The sequence below is a fragment of the Phocoena sinus genome, chromosome 11, assembly GCF_008692025.1.
Source record: "Phocoena sinus isolate mPhoSin1 chromosome 11, mPhoSin1.pri, whole genome shotgun sequence".
In the NCBI taxonomy this organism is placed as follows: domain Eukaryota; kingdom Metazoa; phylum Chordata; class Mammalia; order Artiodactyla; family Phocoenidae; genus Phocoena; species Phocoena sinus.
This window is the reverse complement of record NC_045773.1, coordinates 81685332-81703647: the sequence shown is the minus strand read 5'-3', so window position 1 is coordinate 81703647 and position 18316 is coordinate 81685332. Positions and strand designations below refer to the sequence as shown.

The 18316-nt window shown below is 46.0% G+C and overlaps 1 protein-coding gene and 1 pseudogene across 1 annotated transcript; both read right to left on the bottom strand.

Moving 5' to 3' along the window:
• Positions 1–18316, bottom strand: part of LOC116762187 — a 382117-nt pseudogene that overhangs the window by 301259 nt on the left and 62542 nt on the right.
• On the bottom strand, positions 1958–17882 carry LOC116762371 (zinc finger protein RFP). The gene is made up of 8 exons (XM_032649265.1): positions 17112–17882; positions 15809–15904; positions 14071–14301; positions 8643–8665; positions 6233–6348; positions 6081–6113; positions 4313–4339; positions 1958–2790 (listed from the first exon to the last, which is right to left on the bottom strand). Exons 1-8 carry the CDS (start codon positions 17529–17531, stop codon positions 2195–2197), a joined length of 1542 nt encoding a protein of 513 aa, XP_032505156.1. The 5' UTR covers positions 17532–17882; the 3' UTR covers positions 1958–2194.

Here is an 18316-nt window from a genome sequence, read left to right as displayed (position 1 = left end):
GTCTATCCTAGGGGCACATTTTCTTGGACTGGTACAAGCAAAGTGCCCTCTTTGTGGGCTCTTATCTTTCCTCCCTGCCCCAATGTACTACATTAAGTGAAACTGGAATGCGATTCTGACTGGGTCTCTTCACCTAGTTTTCCAGTCGCAAATCCTGAGTCTAGAGTAGACAGAGTTACTGTTAACGTCCCAGGTCAACAGACTGGCACTCCAAGCCTTCAGTTTCTGCTCTGCCTTCCCATGTGGAAAAGCATAATCCATAGATATTGTGAGGCAGGATATGATGTATATGGTCATGTGTTCCACCTCAGTATGAATTCTGGCCCTGCTGCTTCCTAGCTGTGCACCTTGGATAAATTACTATCCTCTCTGTGCTTCAGTTTCCTTGTGTAAAATAAAGGCAATAGTACCCACTTTGCAGGGTTGTTATGAGCATTAAATAAGCCCTTGTGCATAAAGCACTTCATATTATGTGCTAAGCACTGCTCTGTATCTGTGTAGTATTTTATATACATACATAATATATGTTATCATATGTATTTATATCTATTGAGAGCATTCAGCCAAACCTAACTTAGCCTCGTGGAAGCCCCTCTCTTTAGCTCCTGGTTATTTCTCTTAAAACCTGATGAATAAATGAATGAATTAGGACATACCACCAATTCATGATCTTCAGCCATGAACCACAATGCTGGGTACAGGACTAAGTAAGACCACAAAATCTTGTCTTCTGAGGCCATGTCCAGAAGCGGGAAAGATCCAAATACCCTGGAAAGGAGCTGTTCTCTCAGCCTATCTTTCCTCCTTAGGACGTGGTGACCTTCATGCCCCCAAGGGCTTAGGCTGCCGCTTCTGAGTTGGGAAGCAAGTCCTGGGCTCTCTGATCTACACCGAGCATTGCTGCATTACCCCACTGTTATAAAAAAGGACTTGAAAGAACACTTTCCCAGTGAAGTGACAGGATTAACAAAGCTGTAGGCTGTGGATGTCCAACACTACTTTCCCAGCACCATTAGAAAATAGTAACATGGAACTGTTTTTATCAATCAGTTGGAAGTAAAATACTGGCCAGAATGGGATTCTGGACCCATATGAACCCAATCCTACCAAGACCCAGAAGACAACAACAGTGTAAACAACATCCATACTCACTTTATTTTCAAACAGAGGAGCATGTACCCAAAGAGAAGCAGGACTCAGAGCCACTGTGGGAGCTTTTGCTCAAAGTGATCTGCCTTGGTCTTCTGACCTCAGAACACCTCGTGATCCAATGGCCATGGGGATGGAAGTGCCCCTTGATGGTACACATATTAGAAAGGTAAATCCCCCCATCCCTCAAAGGAGATGGGAGAAAAGGAGACAAAAGTCAATGAATCCCTGGCATACTGCCCCGGAATCCTTCCAGGGATAGTGTATGACTGACCATCAGTCCACAAATGTGAGTGGGAGGGGATGTAGGAACAATGGATGGTGCTGGGCAGAAAATTATCCTGGATGACGTGCATCCAGCACCTGGATAGACTTTTCATTAGAATGAAGGGAGCTGACAAAGCCCTCAAAAAGACAGAAAAGAGCACATTGATTAGAACATTATCTCATAACAGAGGTGGGACCATTTCCCACCATTATTGTAAAATAACAGTAACTAATCAAAACACATATAGACCTCTTTAATGGAGTTAATAAATAAAACTACGGCCAATTGGGAATCAGGGGTAGAGGTACTATTCCCAGGAGGAAAAACTGGGACAAAAGGGAGCCATGCTGACAGGACTTTCTAGTCCAGCTCTAGGTTCTTAGAAAGAAGCCCTAGTTCAGAAATGACAGCAAAATACCCATGATCACTATGTGGGGGCTGAGCCAAGGTGTTAAATATCTTGAATGGCTCTCCGAACCCAAGATTATCCATATTCTTTATCCCCTCCAGTAATGTGTAAGACCAAGAAGTGTGGAACACTGGAGGTGGACATGTGGTTTTTATTTCCGGGCAATCTTAATACTTCTCATTACATCTCACAATTTTCGTGGGAAGGGAGGGGATGGCAGAGAACATGGACATCCTGTCTTGCACTGCAGGGCTCGGAAAGTGGTAAGGACATCCAGCTGTGATGGGCAGGAAGTGTCAAGGCAACAGGATGCCTTATGCCTGGGGTAGGAGTATGGTCAATGGCCCTTTTGGCCTGAGTTCACCTCCTCAAGGGGAGGTCTCCATGGAATGACCATGATTCCCAACATGGCCAGAAAACCCATCGATCCCACTCATGGGGCAGATGATCAGAGGAGCTGCGCTCTTCCCTCCCGAGTAACTCAGACTGAAGTAGGGCCGGACAGGCCCACAGAAGGTAGCATGAGAGAAAGTAAAGGTGTGACACCTCTCTGTCACATTGTAGAAGGAGACCTCGCCAGCATCATAGTCCAAAAAAATCCCCACCCGTTGGAGAGGGGTCCGCAGGGGGAGGGCAGTCATTGGGGAGGTAAGAGCCCAGTACTCTTTCCCATACCACAAGGACACTGCCCAGAATCCATTCTGGGGGGCCGAGGTTACTCCGCCTTTTCTGCACACTGAGTCTTCACAGACACCTATGGTCCACTTGGCTTTATCTCCCACCTCTACCTCCCAATAATGTCTCCCAGCGATGAAGCATGGAGAGCCCAAGACACAGGGAAACAGATTGAACCGCTCGGGGTTGTCAGGCAGGTCCTGCTGGAGGTAACTGTACCGCACTTGCCGCAGGTTATCAGAGAGGATCAGGCTGGGGTAGGCCGTGTCTGGATCCAGAGTCACATCCACTGCAGAGGAACAGAAGGGCAGAGGAAGGTTAGCCGAGAGCCAGGAAAGCCCACTCTGAACACCCAGCTTTTCTCCTACCCGCTAAGAAGAGAATATGAGCTCTCCAACAAAGGCACATTCATCTTACACTCAATTACATCCTGAAATTGACATTCCAAAAGTTACTGTTTGGATCTAGTTACTTCTTTAGCTAGGATATATTGAAAGTATTGAAATTTTTACCTCTATTTGCTTTTTCACACCTTAAACCACAATATCCATTATTAAGCTGAATTTGAGGTTTTCTTACATGTATGTCCAATCCCTTAATCTAAAAGTCTTGGGGACCAGAAGTTTCACAGAATACAGAATTTAGATAGGGTGTGGTACAGCACTCTACAACCAAATATCAACAGATCTGCTGTGAAACATACGAATGTTCACATTACATCGGATAAAGACACTAGTCCCACATGCATCTTACAGTCATGTGGTGGTCTCCTGTTTTAAAATCACTGGCATATATTCTCTCATTTGCTCTTCATACCTGGTTCAGAAGGAAGACTCCCAAACATTCTCTCTCTGAACCAAAGCTCAGCTAGGTTGACCGATTCCCACAAAAGACTGATGACAGGCAACTGGTGGAGGTGACCAAGAACCCCAGAGGCTTGGTTTTCGGTTCAAAAATCTGTTCACAACAGTTGCCCATTTTTTCCCTCATGTCATGGGTATACCTCATACCTCCAACCAGACATTTAACTCCAAGGATAGGTCAGTGTCTTATGCTCTTTTGTTCCCTCTACAGTACCCTGCACAACATTAGGAAATGTAAGACATAGGCAAAGTATTCAAGTAATATTTGTTGAAAGAATTAAATGTGGATTACAGCCAGGGGATATCAATGAAAGAAGACCCATTGTATGTAGAGTCCTGTTCACGAGGAGGATCTCATGAAACAGAAGGCGGTCCTGTGACTGTGGAAAGTACAAACCTCAGTTCTGAGTACCTATGAGGTCACAGATTTACCCAGTGTCTCTGAACCTGAGGTGTTGGTGATGGTCAAGGAGAGGGAGAGTTTCAACTCTTGCTCTGAGGCACAGAGAAGGGATGACAGCAGATTCCTCTTGGGCTGTCCCTAGCACTCAGAATAAGAGGTGAGCTCAGTAGTTCTGGAAGGATGACTGCCTTTTGTAAACCACACACCGCCCAAGGCTAAGTGGGTAGAGCAGCATACCAGTGTACTAGCAGTGGCAGTGCTCTACTTTTTGGAAACTGTAGTTTCACCTCTATAATCCTTCATAGCTCCTGAGTTTGATTTCCTCCTATTCAAAGGTCCATGGTTTCAGCTCTGAAGCATTTTAGGAGGCAAAGATATTACAAACCCATAGAAACAACTGATGTATTTTTGTGATTATTATCATTTTTCATACATGTAACCTAAAGGATCCTAATCAGGCACTTTCCAAAATCATTCACAATAATAGTTACGTTGATAAGGATTTTTACTCCTTTTTCCAAATGGTTTTGTCTCCTATCACCCACCTGAGTATAACTGGGCCTCTCTCAATTCTAAAAAACAAAAGAGAAAAGAAGTTACAGAAGTCATCTGAATATTTCCAGGAAAACCTAAGAGATGGAGCTTTGGTTAGTCATCATAAAGCAATGGTTTCCATTAGACACCCCAGAACCCCTGTTGTCAGTCATGCACTGATTTCTTCATACAGTGTATGATTCCATCTTCCAGCCTAGAGCTCAAAGGGAAGAGGGATTGGAAACTTTGGGCAGAAGAATAACGACATGCCCGAGATTGGTAGCCTATGGGGCCAAACTGAGCCAAGATTAAGGATTCCACCCTCCAGTGGGCCAGCTGGCTCTGCAGGGGGAGATGGAGGTTCTAAGTCCGCATCATAGATAACTCTTGGCTTTCATAAGCAACCTGTTCTAGGGGATGAGTGGTTCAAGTGACATCCACTACCAAGCTGGAGCAAACAAGACCATTTGCAGTAAAATGCTTTTACAGTTGAAAAAGCATTTTCACAGATACGTTCTCAGTGAGACTTTTAAGTGACAGGAGAAGAGTAGGAAAAATAAATGAGTCAGATCAAGGAACGTCATGTCTGAGCTTCTGGTATTAAGTGGAGTTTCTCCCTGTTTTGCTTGTGAGCATTCCCTAAATCTACATTGCTAGATGTGAAAAAAGTATGTATCTGAAAAGATACAATACAAATAAAGTTTTAGCATATACAGGAAATTATCAGAATTATGGGGATTTGTACTAAATGAGAAAAGGGATTACCTACATATAAGGATTTCAAATTCTACCACGCTGCCTAGAATTTTAGCATTTAGTATACAGCCATATGTGCTGTATGCTCATATGTGATCACGAGCAGAAAATTTTGTACTAGGAAGGGCATCCCTTAAATACCTTGAACATTTAATAAACATAAATGGAGGGTTTATTACGTGTCAGGCTCCATTCTAAAAGGCTTTAGAAATGGTAACTAATTTAACTTAATCCTTACAACCCTGTGAGGTAAGAGCTACTATCCTCATTTTACAGATGAGGAAATTATAGTGTAGAATCCTTATCAAGTGGCAGAGCTGGGCGCAGGACCCAGGCAGCCGGACTCCTGAATCCCTGTTCCTAACCACTTCCCTCGAGGTTCTGCCTCAATCAGTGCTGCTTGATTCCTCCTGTCCTGGTCAGCACCAGTGCCCACACACAGCAGAAACTCTATAAATTATAACCACAAACACTAACTCAAATGAAATGTAGCTAGGATAGTTTCTGTTCATTCTCTTTCTCAATTAAAATAATTTAAATAATCAAACTAATTCTGGATTAATTATTGGATTGCATATTTTTCTCTTCCATTAATGTAGATTAAGAAACGAGTGCAGGGCTTCCCTGGTGGCGCAGTGGTTGGGAGTCCGCCTGCCGATGCGGGGAACACGCGTTCGTGCCCCAGTCCGGGAGGATCCCACATGCCGCAGAGCGGCTGGGCCCGTGAGCCATGGCCGCTGAGCCTCGGCGTCTGGAGCCTGTGCTCCGCAGCGGGAGAGGCCATAACGGTGAGAGGCCCGCGTACCACAAAAAAAAAAAAAAGAAATGAGTGCATATAGTTAAAAGGCTTCAAATTGAAACAAGAGGCTATTAATTGAAAAAATTAACAAAGCAAAAAGGAAGATGTAAAATATGAGGGGAGGCCAGCCAGCGGGTATCGCGCATTTCCCATTTTCCCACACTTTAGCGTTCATCTTCCCAGGAAACTTCAACGTCAAAAGCCCATTAAGTAGATAAACTTACCTTGGATTTTCTCCATATCTGACTGCATTTTTTCTAAGGAGAGAAAAGAAGATGTTTAGTTTGCATCCCATTATCTGGCTGGAAAATACATCCTCTCAGGCAATATAGTTATTGAGAGCATAAACCCTCATGGATCCCTCTTCTTACATTACCTGTGAACTGCTTTAGACTCTCAGTCAAGAACAGACACTTCTGGGCAAAAATGTGGATTTTTTCTTGCAGATCTGGAGGTGTGATCCAGGGTTCAGGGATCCTGATTCTTTCAGCCCTAAGTTTTAAAAAAAAAAAGCAACAAAAAAACAAGTGAATCCCTCCCCAACTCCACAACCTTTCAGGGTCCAGGACAAACCTGGCTAAACTGGCCAACACAGGTGGACAATCTTTAAAAGCAGCCACTCTAGTCTTTTTCCTATTCTCCTTCTAGACTACGATCCTCTGGACCAGAACAGGAGAGACATCTTATTCACCTTCTTATTCCCCCACAGTACTAGCTCCTGGCTTTTCACATGGCATGTCCTCAAAGATTTACTGAATTAAACTGAATATAAGCCTGACCTTGCCAGAAAGCACTAGATTCCATGATAAAGTCCTTGATATTTGTGGTGGGCAATGACCCATAATCCTCAGGTTCCCAAATATGGAAAGAATGACATCTTCAGACAGACAGGTACTCTCTGGACAATACCCAGTTACCCACCACCCCCCTCAAGGGGTCTACGGCAAAGACTGACTGCTAGTTGCCCACCCAATATGCCTTCTCCCATCTTCCAAATTTTACTGGGTTCATGCCTGACTGGTCTAAATTTGACCTTGTGACTCAGTTCTGGCCAATGAGAGGTAAGAAGTATCTTGCGGTAATTTGAGAAGTCTGCTTAAAAAAGGAATGTGGGGCTTCCCTGGCGGCTCAGTGGTTAAGAATCCTCCTGCCAATGCTAGGGGACACAGGTTCGAGCCCTGGTCCGGGAAGATCCCACATGCCATGGAGCAACTAAGCCCATGTGCCACAACTACTGAGCCTACGCGCTACAGCCCGTGAGCCACAACTACTGAGCCCACGTGCTGCAACTACTGAAGCCCGCGTGCCTAGAGCCCGTGCTCTGCAACAAGAGAAGCCACCACAATGAGAAGCCCGTGCACTGCAACGAAGAGTAGCCCCTGCTCGCCGCGACTAGAGAAAGCCCGCGCGCAGCAACAAAGACCCAATGCAGCCAAAAATAAATAAATAAATTTATTTTTTTCTTAAAAAAAGGTTTCTGGTTATATAAAATAATAAAATAAAAAGGTATGTGATGTGACTTATCTTCTTCCTACTGGTTAGCATTCTAGGAACTATCTTGGACTGTAAGAATGAGGACTGTATCTTACAGATGGCAGAAGGGTAAATGGAAAGAAACCTCAGAGTCTGATGATCACTGGAGCCACCAAACCAGCCCTGGGCTACCTACTTGCACAATTTTAATGGTGACAAAATTGTAAAATTATGTTTAAGCCTTAAGCCAACGAAATTTGGGGTTTCCTAACTCAGAGAGCCAAACCCAAACCTTAACGTCCCAAATGCTAGAATCGAAAGGATCTATCTCCCTGTTTGTTCAGAGCTAGACTGGTACCAAAAAGTTAAAGTAGTAGTAAAAGTGAAGGGAGTATTTGTTGGGGTCACTTGGCAGGGACTAGTACAAGTTCCAGCTCATCACCATCCCATCTCAGCAGCCCTCAAAAAGCTCAGTTCTATCAACAGTTCTGTCCACATAGCCCTCCCAGCCATCCTACCCCATCTATGTGCCACCCCCCCATATCTTCTCCAATGCTCCCGCATAATCAAGCTGCATTTCCTCTGGAGGGTTTTCACCCTTCAGGGTTTTAATTAGCTTCAAAGTTCAGTTCCCTCAAAGTCAGGCTCCGCCCCAGTAGGTACCAAATATTATGCCCCCAAGGCCTATCCCATTTGTCCTTGCCATCCAACCCTGAAAACATAATTTAATCTTGGCTTCTTGCACATTCTGGGCTTCTCCTGCTCGGTCATGTCCCAATTCCCAGGTAGCTCTTCCTCACTTTCCATCTGATGATACAGTAGAGAAATAATGAGAACAAGAGCCAGAATCCAGGTAACTCATCACTCATTATATAACTCTGAGCTGGTCTCCCTTTTCTTAGACCATATTTTCCCCATTACAGAAAAAAGAAAGAGTCAGAAACAGAGACACAGAGAGACAGAGATAACAAAAAAGACAGGATTCTGAAATGTTTAGGAAACAAAAACTATAAAATACCCTTGCACTTTGCCTAAGTCCCTGTAAGTCTCTACCCTCTCCATAGAAGTGTCCTCCCAAATGGACCCCCTACTCCACCCCTTACCCTCATAATTTGTCAATAATTCCTGAGTTTTACTGAGAAGAGCTGCACTCCATCTAGTTCTTTGCACGCCAGTGACTCGCTTCAGGGACAGGCGGGACATGTGTCAACTTGGTAAGATGCCCTCAGGCTCTGGGCTCCTTCCAGAATTTCTAAGTATGAGGGAAAATCTTTTCAGGCTTGATTTGGCACGGGGGAGAGAGAAAACTGTACCTGTTCAACGTGTCTCCGATGTCCTATAAGAGAAAGGAAAAGGATAAGCATGAGAAATCATTCCTAACTTCCACTTTCTCTCACAGATGTTTGTTGAAAACCCAACTATGGGGTGGCTCTCCTGGGAGAAACCAGGGAGACAAGGAGCACAACTCACGGTCCAGGAGCTAAAACCTGGGCAGAGGAAACCGGGCTGCACACTATTCGCTATTCTAGCACTGCCTGCGCTCTCCTCCTGCACACTGGTCAAGGATCTCAAGATTTCAAATTTACTGACTCAAGCATCCCACCCTTGGACCACAACTGCCTGCCTGTCTAGCTTGATTTCTTTGACGTATTACTGTGAAATCATTTCAAATACACAGAAAAGCTGCTAGCACAAAGAGCTCCTGTATACTCTTTTTCCCAGACATATTTATCTTTAGAATCATTTGAGAGGTCATTGTTTATATTATATCCCTTTACCCCTTTATGATTCTGTACCTCCTAAGAGCAAGTACATTTTCTTATATAACTATAGTACAGTTATCAAACTCAGGAAGCTGAATATTGATACATTTGTATAATCAACAGTCCATAACCTAATTTAATTGTCTTATTAATATTCTTTACAGCTACTCCCCTCCCCGCTCAGGTAATCCAGGATCGTTCATTACATTTTTATGATGACATGCGTCTATAGTCTGGAGTGGCTTTTGTGACACACTGCCTTAACACTGGCTAATTCTTTTATAGAATATCTCTCTATTTGGGTTTCCCAGATATTGCTGTCATGATTAAACTAAAGTGTACTATCTGTTTTTCTTTTTACTTCATTTATTTACTTATTATTTATTTTTGGCTGTGTTGGGTCTTTGCTGCACGCGGGCTTTCTTTAGTTGCAGCGAGCAGGGGCTACTCTGTTGTGGTGCGTGGGCTTCTCATTGCAGGTGGCTTCTCTTGTTGCGGAGCACGGGCTCTAGGCGAGTGGGCTCTAGGCGAGCGGGCTCAGTAGTTGTGGCGCATGGGCCTAGTTGCTCCGCAGCATGTGGGATCTTCCCAGACCAGGACTCGAATGTGTGTCCCCTGCATCGGCAGGCGGATTCTTAACCTCTGCACCACTCAGGAAGTCCTCAAGCTGTACCGTCTTTGACTAGTGTATGCTGTTTGCTTCTAAATAAACATGATATTCACTTGTCCCTTATTGGTGATATTTTATAGCTACTATTTTTCCTTTTGTAATTAACAAGTAATCTAAAAGTGATACTTTGAAATTACGTTAATATGCCAGTCCCTATCAAACTCCCCCTCCCCTTAGGTTTAGCATCTGTCGATAATTATTGTCTAAATTAACTTTTTTTTTTTTTTTGTAAATTAACTTTTAATATGATAGTTGCCTAATGATCATTGTCTACCTTCGAAATTCCTTCTAGCGCTTCCCTGGTGGTGCAGTGGTTAAGAATCCGCCTCCCAATGCAGGGGTCACCGTTTGATCCCTGGTCTGGCAAGATCCCGCATGCCACGGAGCAACTAAGCCCATGGGCCACAACTACTGCCACAACTACTGAAGCCCATGGGCCACAACTACTGCCACAACTACTGAAGCCCACGTGCCTAGAGCCCGTGTGCCGTAACAGAAGCCACTGCAATTAGAAGCCCGCGTACCACAACAAAGAGTAGCCCCTGCTCGCAGCAACTAGAGAAAGCCCACGTGCAACAACGAAGACCCAATGCAGCCAAAAATAAATAAATAAATAAATTTTAAAAATTCCTTCTACATTACTTAGTCAACATTCTACTGGAAGGAAGAATTTTCCCTTATTTATTATTAGTATGGACCCATCAATTCGTACTTTATTCAATGGGTTATAATCCATCACTGTTCTTATTTATGTTGGTGCTCAAAATATCCGAGATGTGGCCAGAGAGAGTCCGTCACTCTTTCTCGTAACTCCTCTCATCACATTCTCCCCATTCCCATTATTTTCTGATTTATCCTTCCAGTCTTCCCTTTGCAAAAATAAACAGATACATGTATTTTCCAATTATCTCATCTTTCTTACACAAAAAGTAGCACACTCTATATTTTGCACTTTGATTTTTTTCACTTACCAATATATTATAGAAACCACTCTGTATCAGTTCATAGGTATATTTCTGTTTTACAGTTGCCTAATATTCCTGTGTGAGTGTGTGTATACATATGTACAATGTTAAATACAGGTAGACAATAGTGAACATCTTGCCCACTTCCTGACCTCAGTGGGAATGCTCTAATTTTCCCGCATTAAGTAAGATTCAGCTTACTTTTCAAGTGACTACTACCATGACCCCTCTTCCCCATGGAGCCCACAACCCCTCTTTTTTCTCTACTTTTACTTATCATCCAGTTTTTTTTTAAATAAACAAATTTATTTATTTATTTTTGGCTGTGTTGGGTTTTAGTTGCTGCACACGGGCTTTCTCTAGTCATGGCGAGTGGCGTCTACTCTTTGTTGCGGTGAGCGGGCTTCTCGTTGTTGTGGAGCACAGGCTCTAGGCGCACAGGCTTCAGTAGTTGTGGCATGCAGGCTCAGTACTTGTGGCTCACGGGCTCTAGAGGACAGGCTCAGTAGTTGTGGCTCATGGGCTTAGGTGCAGTCGCTCCGCAGCATGTGGGATCTTCCCGGACAAGGGCTCGAAGCTGTATTCCCTGCATTGGCAGGTGGATTCTTAACCACTGCGCCACCAGTGAAGTCCCTATCATCCAGTTTTGATTTCATGGTCCATGTGTTCAAAAATATTCTCACAAATACCTTCTACCTTAAAAACATGGGCAAACCCATAAAAATACAAATTAGTGGTTGCCACTGGGTAAAAAGGAATGAAGAATGACTGTCTAATGGGTATGAGGTCTCCTTTCGAGGTAATGAAAGTGTTCTGGAATTACATAGCTGTGATGGTTGCACAACACTGAGTTTACTAAATGTACTAAATGTACTAAGTTGTACACTTTGAAATGATTAAAATGGTGAATTCAGGTTATGTATATTTTATCACAATCAAAAAACCAAAAAACAACAAAACAAAAAGCTCAAATCTTGCAAAGCCCTAATCCTGGATGAGCCCAACTACCTGCTCTCCCTATGCCTGGCACCAGAGCAGTAACAGTCTGAAAAAGCAGGGACAAGAAAAAGGTCACACAACTGGGCAGACAAGTCCCAGTATAAACTGACATCCACTGACCAAGTAATTCTAATACATCTCACAAACCAGATGGCTTTCCCATACTCTGAAACAATCATTTCAGAACTTTCCCACATTCTTCAAAGCTCATATTTTCTCTAATCCCTGCTCAATGGGAGCAGATGGTCCTGCTTTTCTAACTTCAAAAGAGAATAAGAGCCAACGGGGGACTTCCCTGGTGGCGCAGTGGTTAATCCGCCTTCCAATGGCGGGGACTCGGGTTCGAGCCCTGGTCCGGGAAGATCCCACAGGCCACGGAGCAACTAAGCCTGTGCGCCACAACTACTGAGCCTGCGCTCTACAGCCCGCGAGCCACAGCTACTGAAGCCGTGTACCTAGAGCCCGTGCTCTGCAACAAAGAGAAGCCACCACAACGAGAAGCCCGCGCACCGCAACGATGAGTAGCCCCCGCTCACTGCAACTAGAGAAAGCCCTCACGCAGCAATGGAGACACAAATGCAGCCAAAATAAATAAATAAAATAAATTTATTTTAAAAAAAGCCAACGGGTTTTAGCGACCAAAGTGCACAACATGCCTGCATCTACCTGCCCCCACCGTCCTTTCTTCCCATACAACAGAGGATCTTCCAAAACTAAGTCCCACACATATGCTTTAGTCACCTTTCCCTTCTGCCTTCTCAGAAACAGCACATTAGTGATTAGTTCATCCTTATAGCTTCAGTAATTTTCTTCACCTGAATCCTTACAACATAGGTGCTCCTTTCCACATTTTCTTTTAAAATACGTTTAGCTAGTTTCTTTATGCATCCCCTCCCCATAAAGCCCCACAATCCTATCTCATCTCCGAGTATTTTTTTTAATATCTCCTTCACAGTCTTACTTCTTGAAATAGTCATTTACTCTTCCAGTTTCCGTTCACCCTCTGTCACCACAACTCTCCCTCATGTGGCTCCTGACCAAATTATTCCACTGTGGCAGAATATCAATGATTATCTGAGATGAAAATCATTGAGATGATAATGATTATTATCAAGATTATCAATGATGCCCATGTTTTTAAACCAAATGTACCTCAGCCCTTATATTATTTCACCTCAACTGCATTAGATTCTGTTGTCCACTCCCTCCTTCCTGAAACATTCTTCCTCCCTTGCCACATTCTCTGGTCAACTGTTCGCTTTGCAAGCTCTTCCTTCTCTCCCTGGCAATTAAATATTGGTGTTAGTTAAGGTTCAAGGTTAAGACTTCTCATTTTAATCTAAAGCAGGAGTCAGTGAACTTCTTCTAAGGAAAAGGTCATACAGTCTGTCACAACTTCTCAACTCTGCTGCAACAGACAATACATAAATGAATGGGCGTGGCTATGTTCCAATAAAAAGTATGGATAATGAAATTCAAATTTTATAGAATTTCACATATCGTGAAATAACATCCTTCTGATTTTCCCCCAACCATTCAAAACTGTAAAAAGCATACTTAGCTTGTAGAACATACAAAAACAGGTGGCGGGCCATAATTTGCTGACCCTAACCCTATCCTATCAGCCCCTTTTTAATGGCGTTTATCAACACCAATGATACTTGTTTGCTCACTTCTTTATCATATGATCTCAACATTAGAATTTAAATTTCAGGAGAGCTTATTCACCACTTAATTCCGGTGCCTAGACTAGTGCCTGACCCAGAACAGACAATTCATATGCATTGAATGAACAAATGACAGTCAGGCATCAGCTCATTTCCAGTGGTCTTCCTGGGTTGGGTGCATTGCAGCTTTACCACATGCACTACCGAGATTAAACCACAAGACTGCTTGGGCTGACCACTCCCACTCAAGCGTTTCTTTGTTTTGTAGCTGTGGTAATACACACATACATGTTAAAATTACAGGGTAACTGGAGTGAGGAGGGTCTTTAAATGACATGTGGGCCAAACCCCTCATTACATAATGAGTAGATGAGGTCACTGAGGCCCAGAGAGGTCGAGAGCCTGTGATCAGACCACTTATCAGTGCAGGATGGGCCTGGGCATTAGGCCTTCCCTTTTGCCCTTTCCATGAGACAGTGCAACTGACTGACCCAAGCTGTGTCAACCAGGTCCTCTATTGTACATTTCCCCTCCAACATGCCCAACAGAGAGCTTGGCAAGCCCCTGCTACTCCCACAGAGTTGGCAAGGCAGTTGGGGGCCCTGGATACTGCCTGGCAAAGAGAGAAGGGAGACCTTTTAGCAGGAGCTGTCTTGGCAGGGCGCGCTAAGCCTCACCTGCAGGAGCTCCCTGGTGGGCTGCTGCTGCTTCTCTTCCAGCTGGGCGATCAGGTTGCTGAGGTGGGAGATGTTGCAAGAGAACTGAGTGATGGCACCATTGATACTGTTGTAGATGGCCAAGTCTAGCTCCTCGAGACGGGCCAGGAGGCGATACTCATGCTCCTTCAAGGAGTGATACAGCTGCTCAAACTCCCAAACGATCTTCTCCCTCTCCATCTGGGTCAGGCTCTGTGTGGATGACAGGCAAGGGCAGTGAAGAGAGGAAAGGCTACTTCTAGAGCCCTTCATATTTCTCCCCTGGCTATCCACCCCAAGACCTCATCATTTCATTCAGGTATACTATTTACTGTGCAACAGTGATGCACACGAACCTTGCTTATAAATCCTTTTCACGAACTTATACTTCTCCCAAAAGGAACAAGTCTTTCAATGCATAAACAATACAATATAATCTTAGAAATGAAAGAGTCCTTAAAGCTCAACTAATTCAGTGCTTTGCAAAGAGAATGACATTGGCACCCTGGTGGGGGGGGGGGCAATTCTGCCTGCAAAGGACTGTTCTTTGCATTGCAGGACATTTAGCATCCTTGCCCAACCCTCCCCAATCACTCCAACCAAACACCCACACATCACAGAGAGGAGGAGAGGGCAGTACTCACCTCGCTGAAGAACCAAACGTCTAGTCCAACCTACCTATTTCACAAGTGAGGAAACTGAGGCCTAGAGAGGTAGTATTACTCTCTCCATCTATTCAACTGGCTATTGACAGAGCCAAGAAGTATGTCCAGGTGCCCTGATTCTCAAAGAAGGGCTGTTTCCCCCCTTTGACAATCCCGCCCAGAGAGGACACAGTGGTGTGTTTAATGATTTAAGTCCACTCAGGCTCACTAGAAGATTCTCCTTCAGTCAGACCTATTTTCAAGCAAAGGCAGCTGAGGTCTCAGTGGATTCTGTGAGCAGAACAAGTGGTGGTATCTTACGGCATCATGGGAATAAGTTCCCAGTCCAAAAGTTCTATACTACACCCTGGTCAGGACTGACAAAATTTCTCACAAGATGGTGCTAGACACTACTAGTCTAACAGTTTGCTTTTCAGATGAAAATACCTCTAATGGATGGGAATTTGTAATATTTTATTTATTGTTCAAAAGATGCTTAAACACTTAGATGGTAAACATATAAGTATATATTATAAAAGTCTCTATTTTTTTTTCCAGAACAAACCCCCCCAAATATCCCTATCACAAATCAGCACATTAGTCACTTGCTAAGGCTTTGGGAGACTAGGGGAAGGGAACAAACTGAAAAGTTCAGAACTGAACTGTCAAGAAAAGGAACATTCCAGCAAGAAGCAACAGGCAGGCTTACAGAAAGCCACTATCAGCAACTGTCTGCAGAATGGTACAAAGGAGGCTAACTGCGCCCAAGCATCTCACCTGTATTAGCTTTGTCAGGGATCAACCTTGATCTGCACAAAGCTAGCAGATTAAACTTTTGATAGGTCAGATCTCTAGGGGTTCTAAACTCAGCTATTCCATCCTTTCCCCCAAAATGTGGGAGGGAATCCCTTGGTTCTCCAGGTGAATTCCCAACTGTCATATAAGGTTGTTCCACCCACACCTAGAAGTTCTGGGCGACGTGACTGCACAAGGTTAAGGGGAGCTTAACAGCCTCACAAAAAAAAAGAGAGTGACAGGCAGAACTGATATTACCTGTGAATTCCAAAGAACCTTACCAAGAGCTCAGCTCGTGCCTGTTCCCCCTGTGCCCGACGCCTCTTCTTTAGGTCTTTCACTCTTTTTAGGTGGTCCAGCTGGTTCTGGATTTGCTCCTAAGAAAAGCAAAAACAGGTGGGCAGTTCAAGATTAGGCAGACCATACCATCAATATGGCTATTCTGCTTATCACACGTGCAACCCACATTCCTGATGCCAAGTTCCTGGTTAGAGCCTATCCTTGGACCATACTGCCATCACCAGGGCACAGGGGTCACCAGACCTCTCCTTTGGTAGTTTGTATCTTAAATGGTGGGTCACCTACCTGCCCTTGGAAGGATACTGCATGGCTTAGTGGAAAGGTGAATGGACTAGGAGGCTTTAAGTTGTCGCTCTTTCACAGACGCGTACTGAGAAAATGACTTAACTTCTCTTATTTTCCTCTGGTGTGACATGGGCAAACACCACCTTCTCAACCTACTAGAGGGTTATCACCAGTGTGAGTAAAAGAATATTTTTGAAAGCACCATAAATGTTAAGTGAATAATTTTGCATGAATGTACTCACATTTAAACATGTACATAATTGTGTACATATTCCTGCAGTCCTCAAACACACAGATCATGCACTCCTTGAATGTTGCCTTACAACTGTTTTATATTTAATACTTTGTTTCCACGTTATTGTTTAGCTGTGCCAGTCTGTTGGTTCAAGAGTTCACAAAGGGATCCACACATCATTTTATTTCACTCAATCTTCATAACTGTGTTATCTCCTATGAGTCTCACGGTGGTTAAATGACTTAGGTAGTAAGGAGCTCGTTCTTTTCCGTGAGCTTCTAGAAGAGGACGGAGCACAGGGAAGTGCTGGGGAATGGAGAGGTGATGGGCCTCTGCTTGATGTGTATACAGCCAGTTAACGTCCGACTGTGTTTTGTCTCAGATCATCTAGGAGCCGACAGGAGTGCGAGCGTCTCTGAAGCTTGTCGTTGTGGACGTGGTTTTACGCATATCTTTTATACCGTCAAGAGGGGTCTCCATGGGCCGTCTTTATGTATAATGTGCCCGTGAGCGGGTAAACATAGAGGCACATAAGGAAATGAGAGTGGGGGTGGGGAGACTTCTGGCTTCCTCACCAGCTACAGGTTTTCCTCCCAAATCTGAGTGCCGAGGCTCTGGAGCGGACAGAGAGGAAATGACGGCTGTGAACCACACGTCCGGCTCAGCCATTTTCTAGGCGGAAAAAAGGAAGCCCCTTTGGCTCTCTCCTCCCTTTGTCCGACTCGCGCTTCGGCCCCTCCCCGCCCCGCACGCCCGGCCCTCACCTTGAAGCCCTCCACCGCCTCCTCGAGCGGCAGCACGCTGTGGCCGCGGTGCTCGCGGGAGCGGTCGCACACCACGCAGATGGGCATCTGGTCCTCCTCGCAGTACAACTTCAGGGGCTCGCGGTGTTTCTCGCACACGCCCATCTCGCCTCCGGGCCCCGACGGCCGCTCGGTGCGCAACTGCTTCACCAGCTGGGTCACGTTGGCCAGGTGCCGGTTGGGCCGCATGTGCCGCTGCGGGAAGGTCTCCCGGCACTGGGGGCACGACACATTGGTCTCCGCCGCGCCCCAGCAGCGGGCGAGGCAGGCGCAACAGATGTTGTGGCCGCAGTCGAGCATCATGGGCTCGACAAAGTACTGCAGGCACACGGGGCAGGTGGTCTCCTGCTGTAAGCACTCGGCCACGCTCCCGGAGGCCATGGCGCGGGCCCGCAGGGGCGCACGGGCATGGGCCCCGGCGCCCAGCCCTGCGCGGAGCCCAGCTGTACCGCGCTCCCTCCCGTTCGCTGCTTCTGGGCGGCGCCGGGAGGCGAGCCCGGCTGACGGAGGGCGGCTCCTCCCCGGCCCTGATCCCAGACGCGCCCGCGCGCTGGAACCCGGCGCCGCTGCGCCCCGAGGGGGCGTGGGGATATTGCGACCCCACCTAACCCAGCGGCTATGCGAGGGGGCAGCTGGTCGGGCTGGACTCGCAGAGCCAGGCGCTCAGAAGGCTCAGGACAACGTGGCCGCGTCCGAACGGATCCCGGCAGCCCCGCAGACCTCACCCCGGCGCGAGCGGAAGGGGCGGCTCGGGGGCGGGGCTTGGCTCAGGCCTCCTGCGCACGGCAAGATTTCCTGGACTCAGGCCTGGATGATTTCCTCCGCAGAGGTCCGTGGAGGCCTAGCCGCCCGCCCTGGGGCGGAACGCGCGGGCGCGGGAGCCTCGGAAACCGGTTACAGAGGCAGGCGGTGTCCGCGGGGTACGGCGGGGACAGGGTATCCCCTGCCTGCACGCTCCGGGCCCGCCGCCGAGCTTCGGCGGCCCTGGGCCTGGATCCCTGGTCTTTTGTTGGGTTTCCTGTCTGGTGCCCACGCCTCAGCAAAGGCGAGAGAAAGCTAGCTTTGTGTTGGTGTGGTAAGAAGAGACATCTGGCCTCCCCGGGAGGCCGGAGGGATGAGGGTTGCAGACTGAGCCCCACCCGGCCTGTGGGGAGGTTTATCAAACA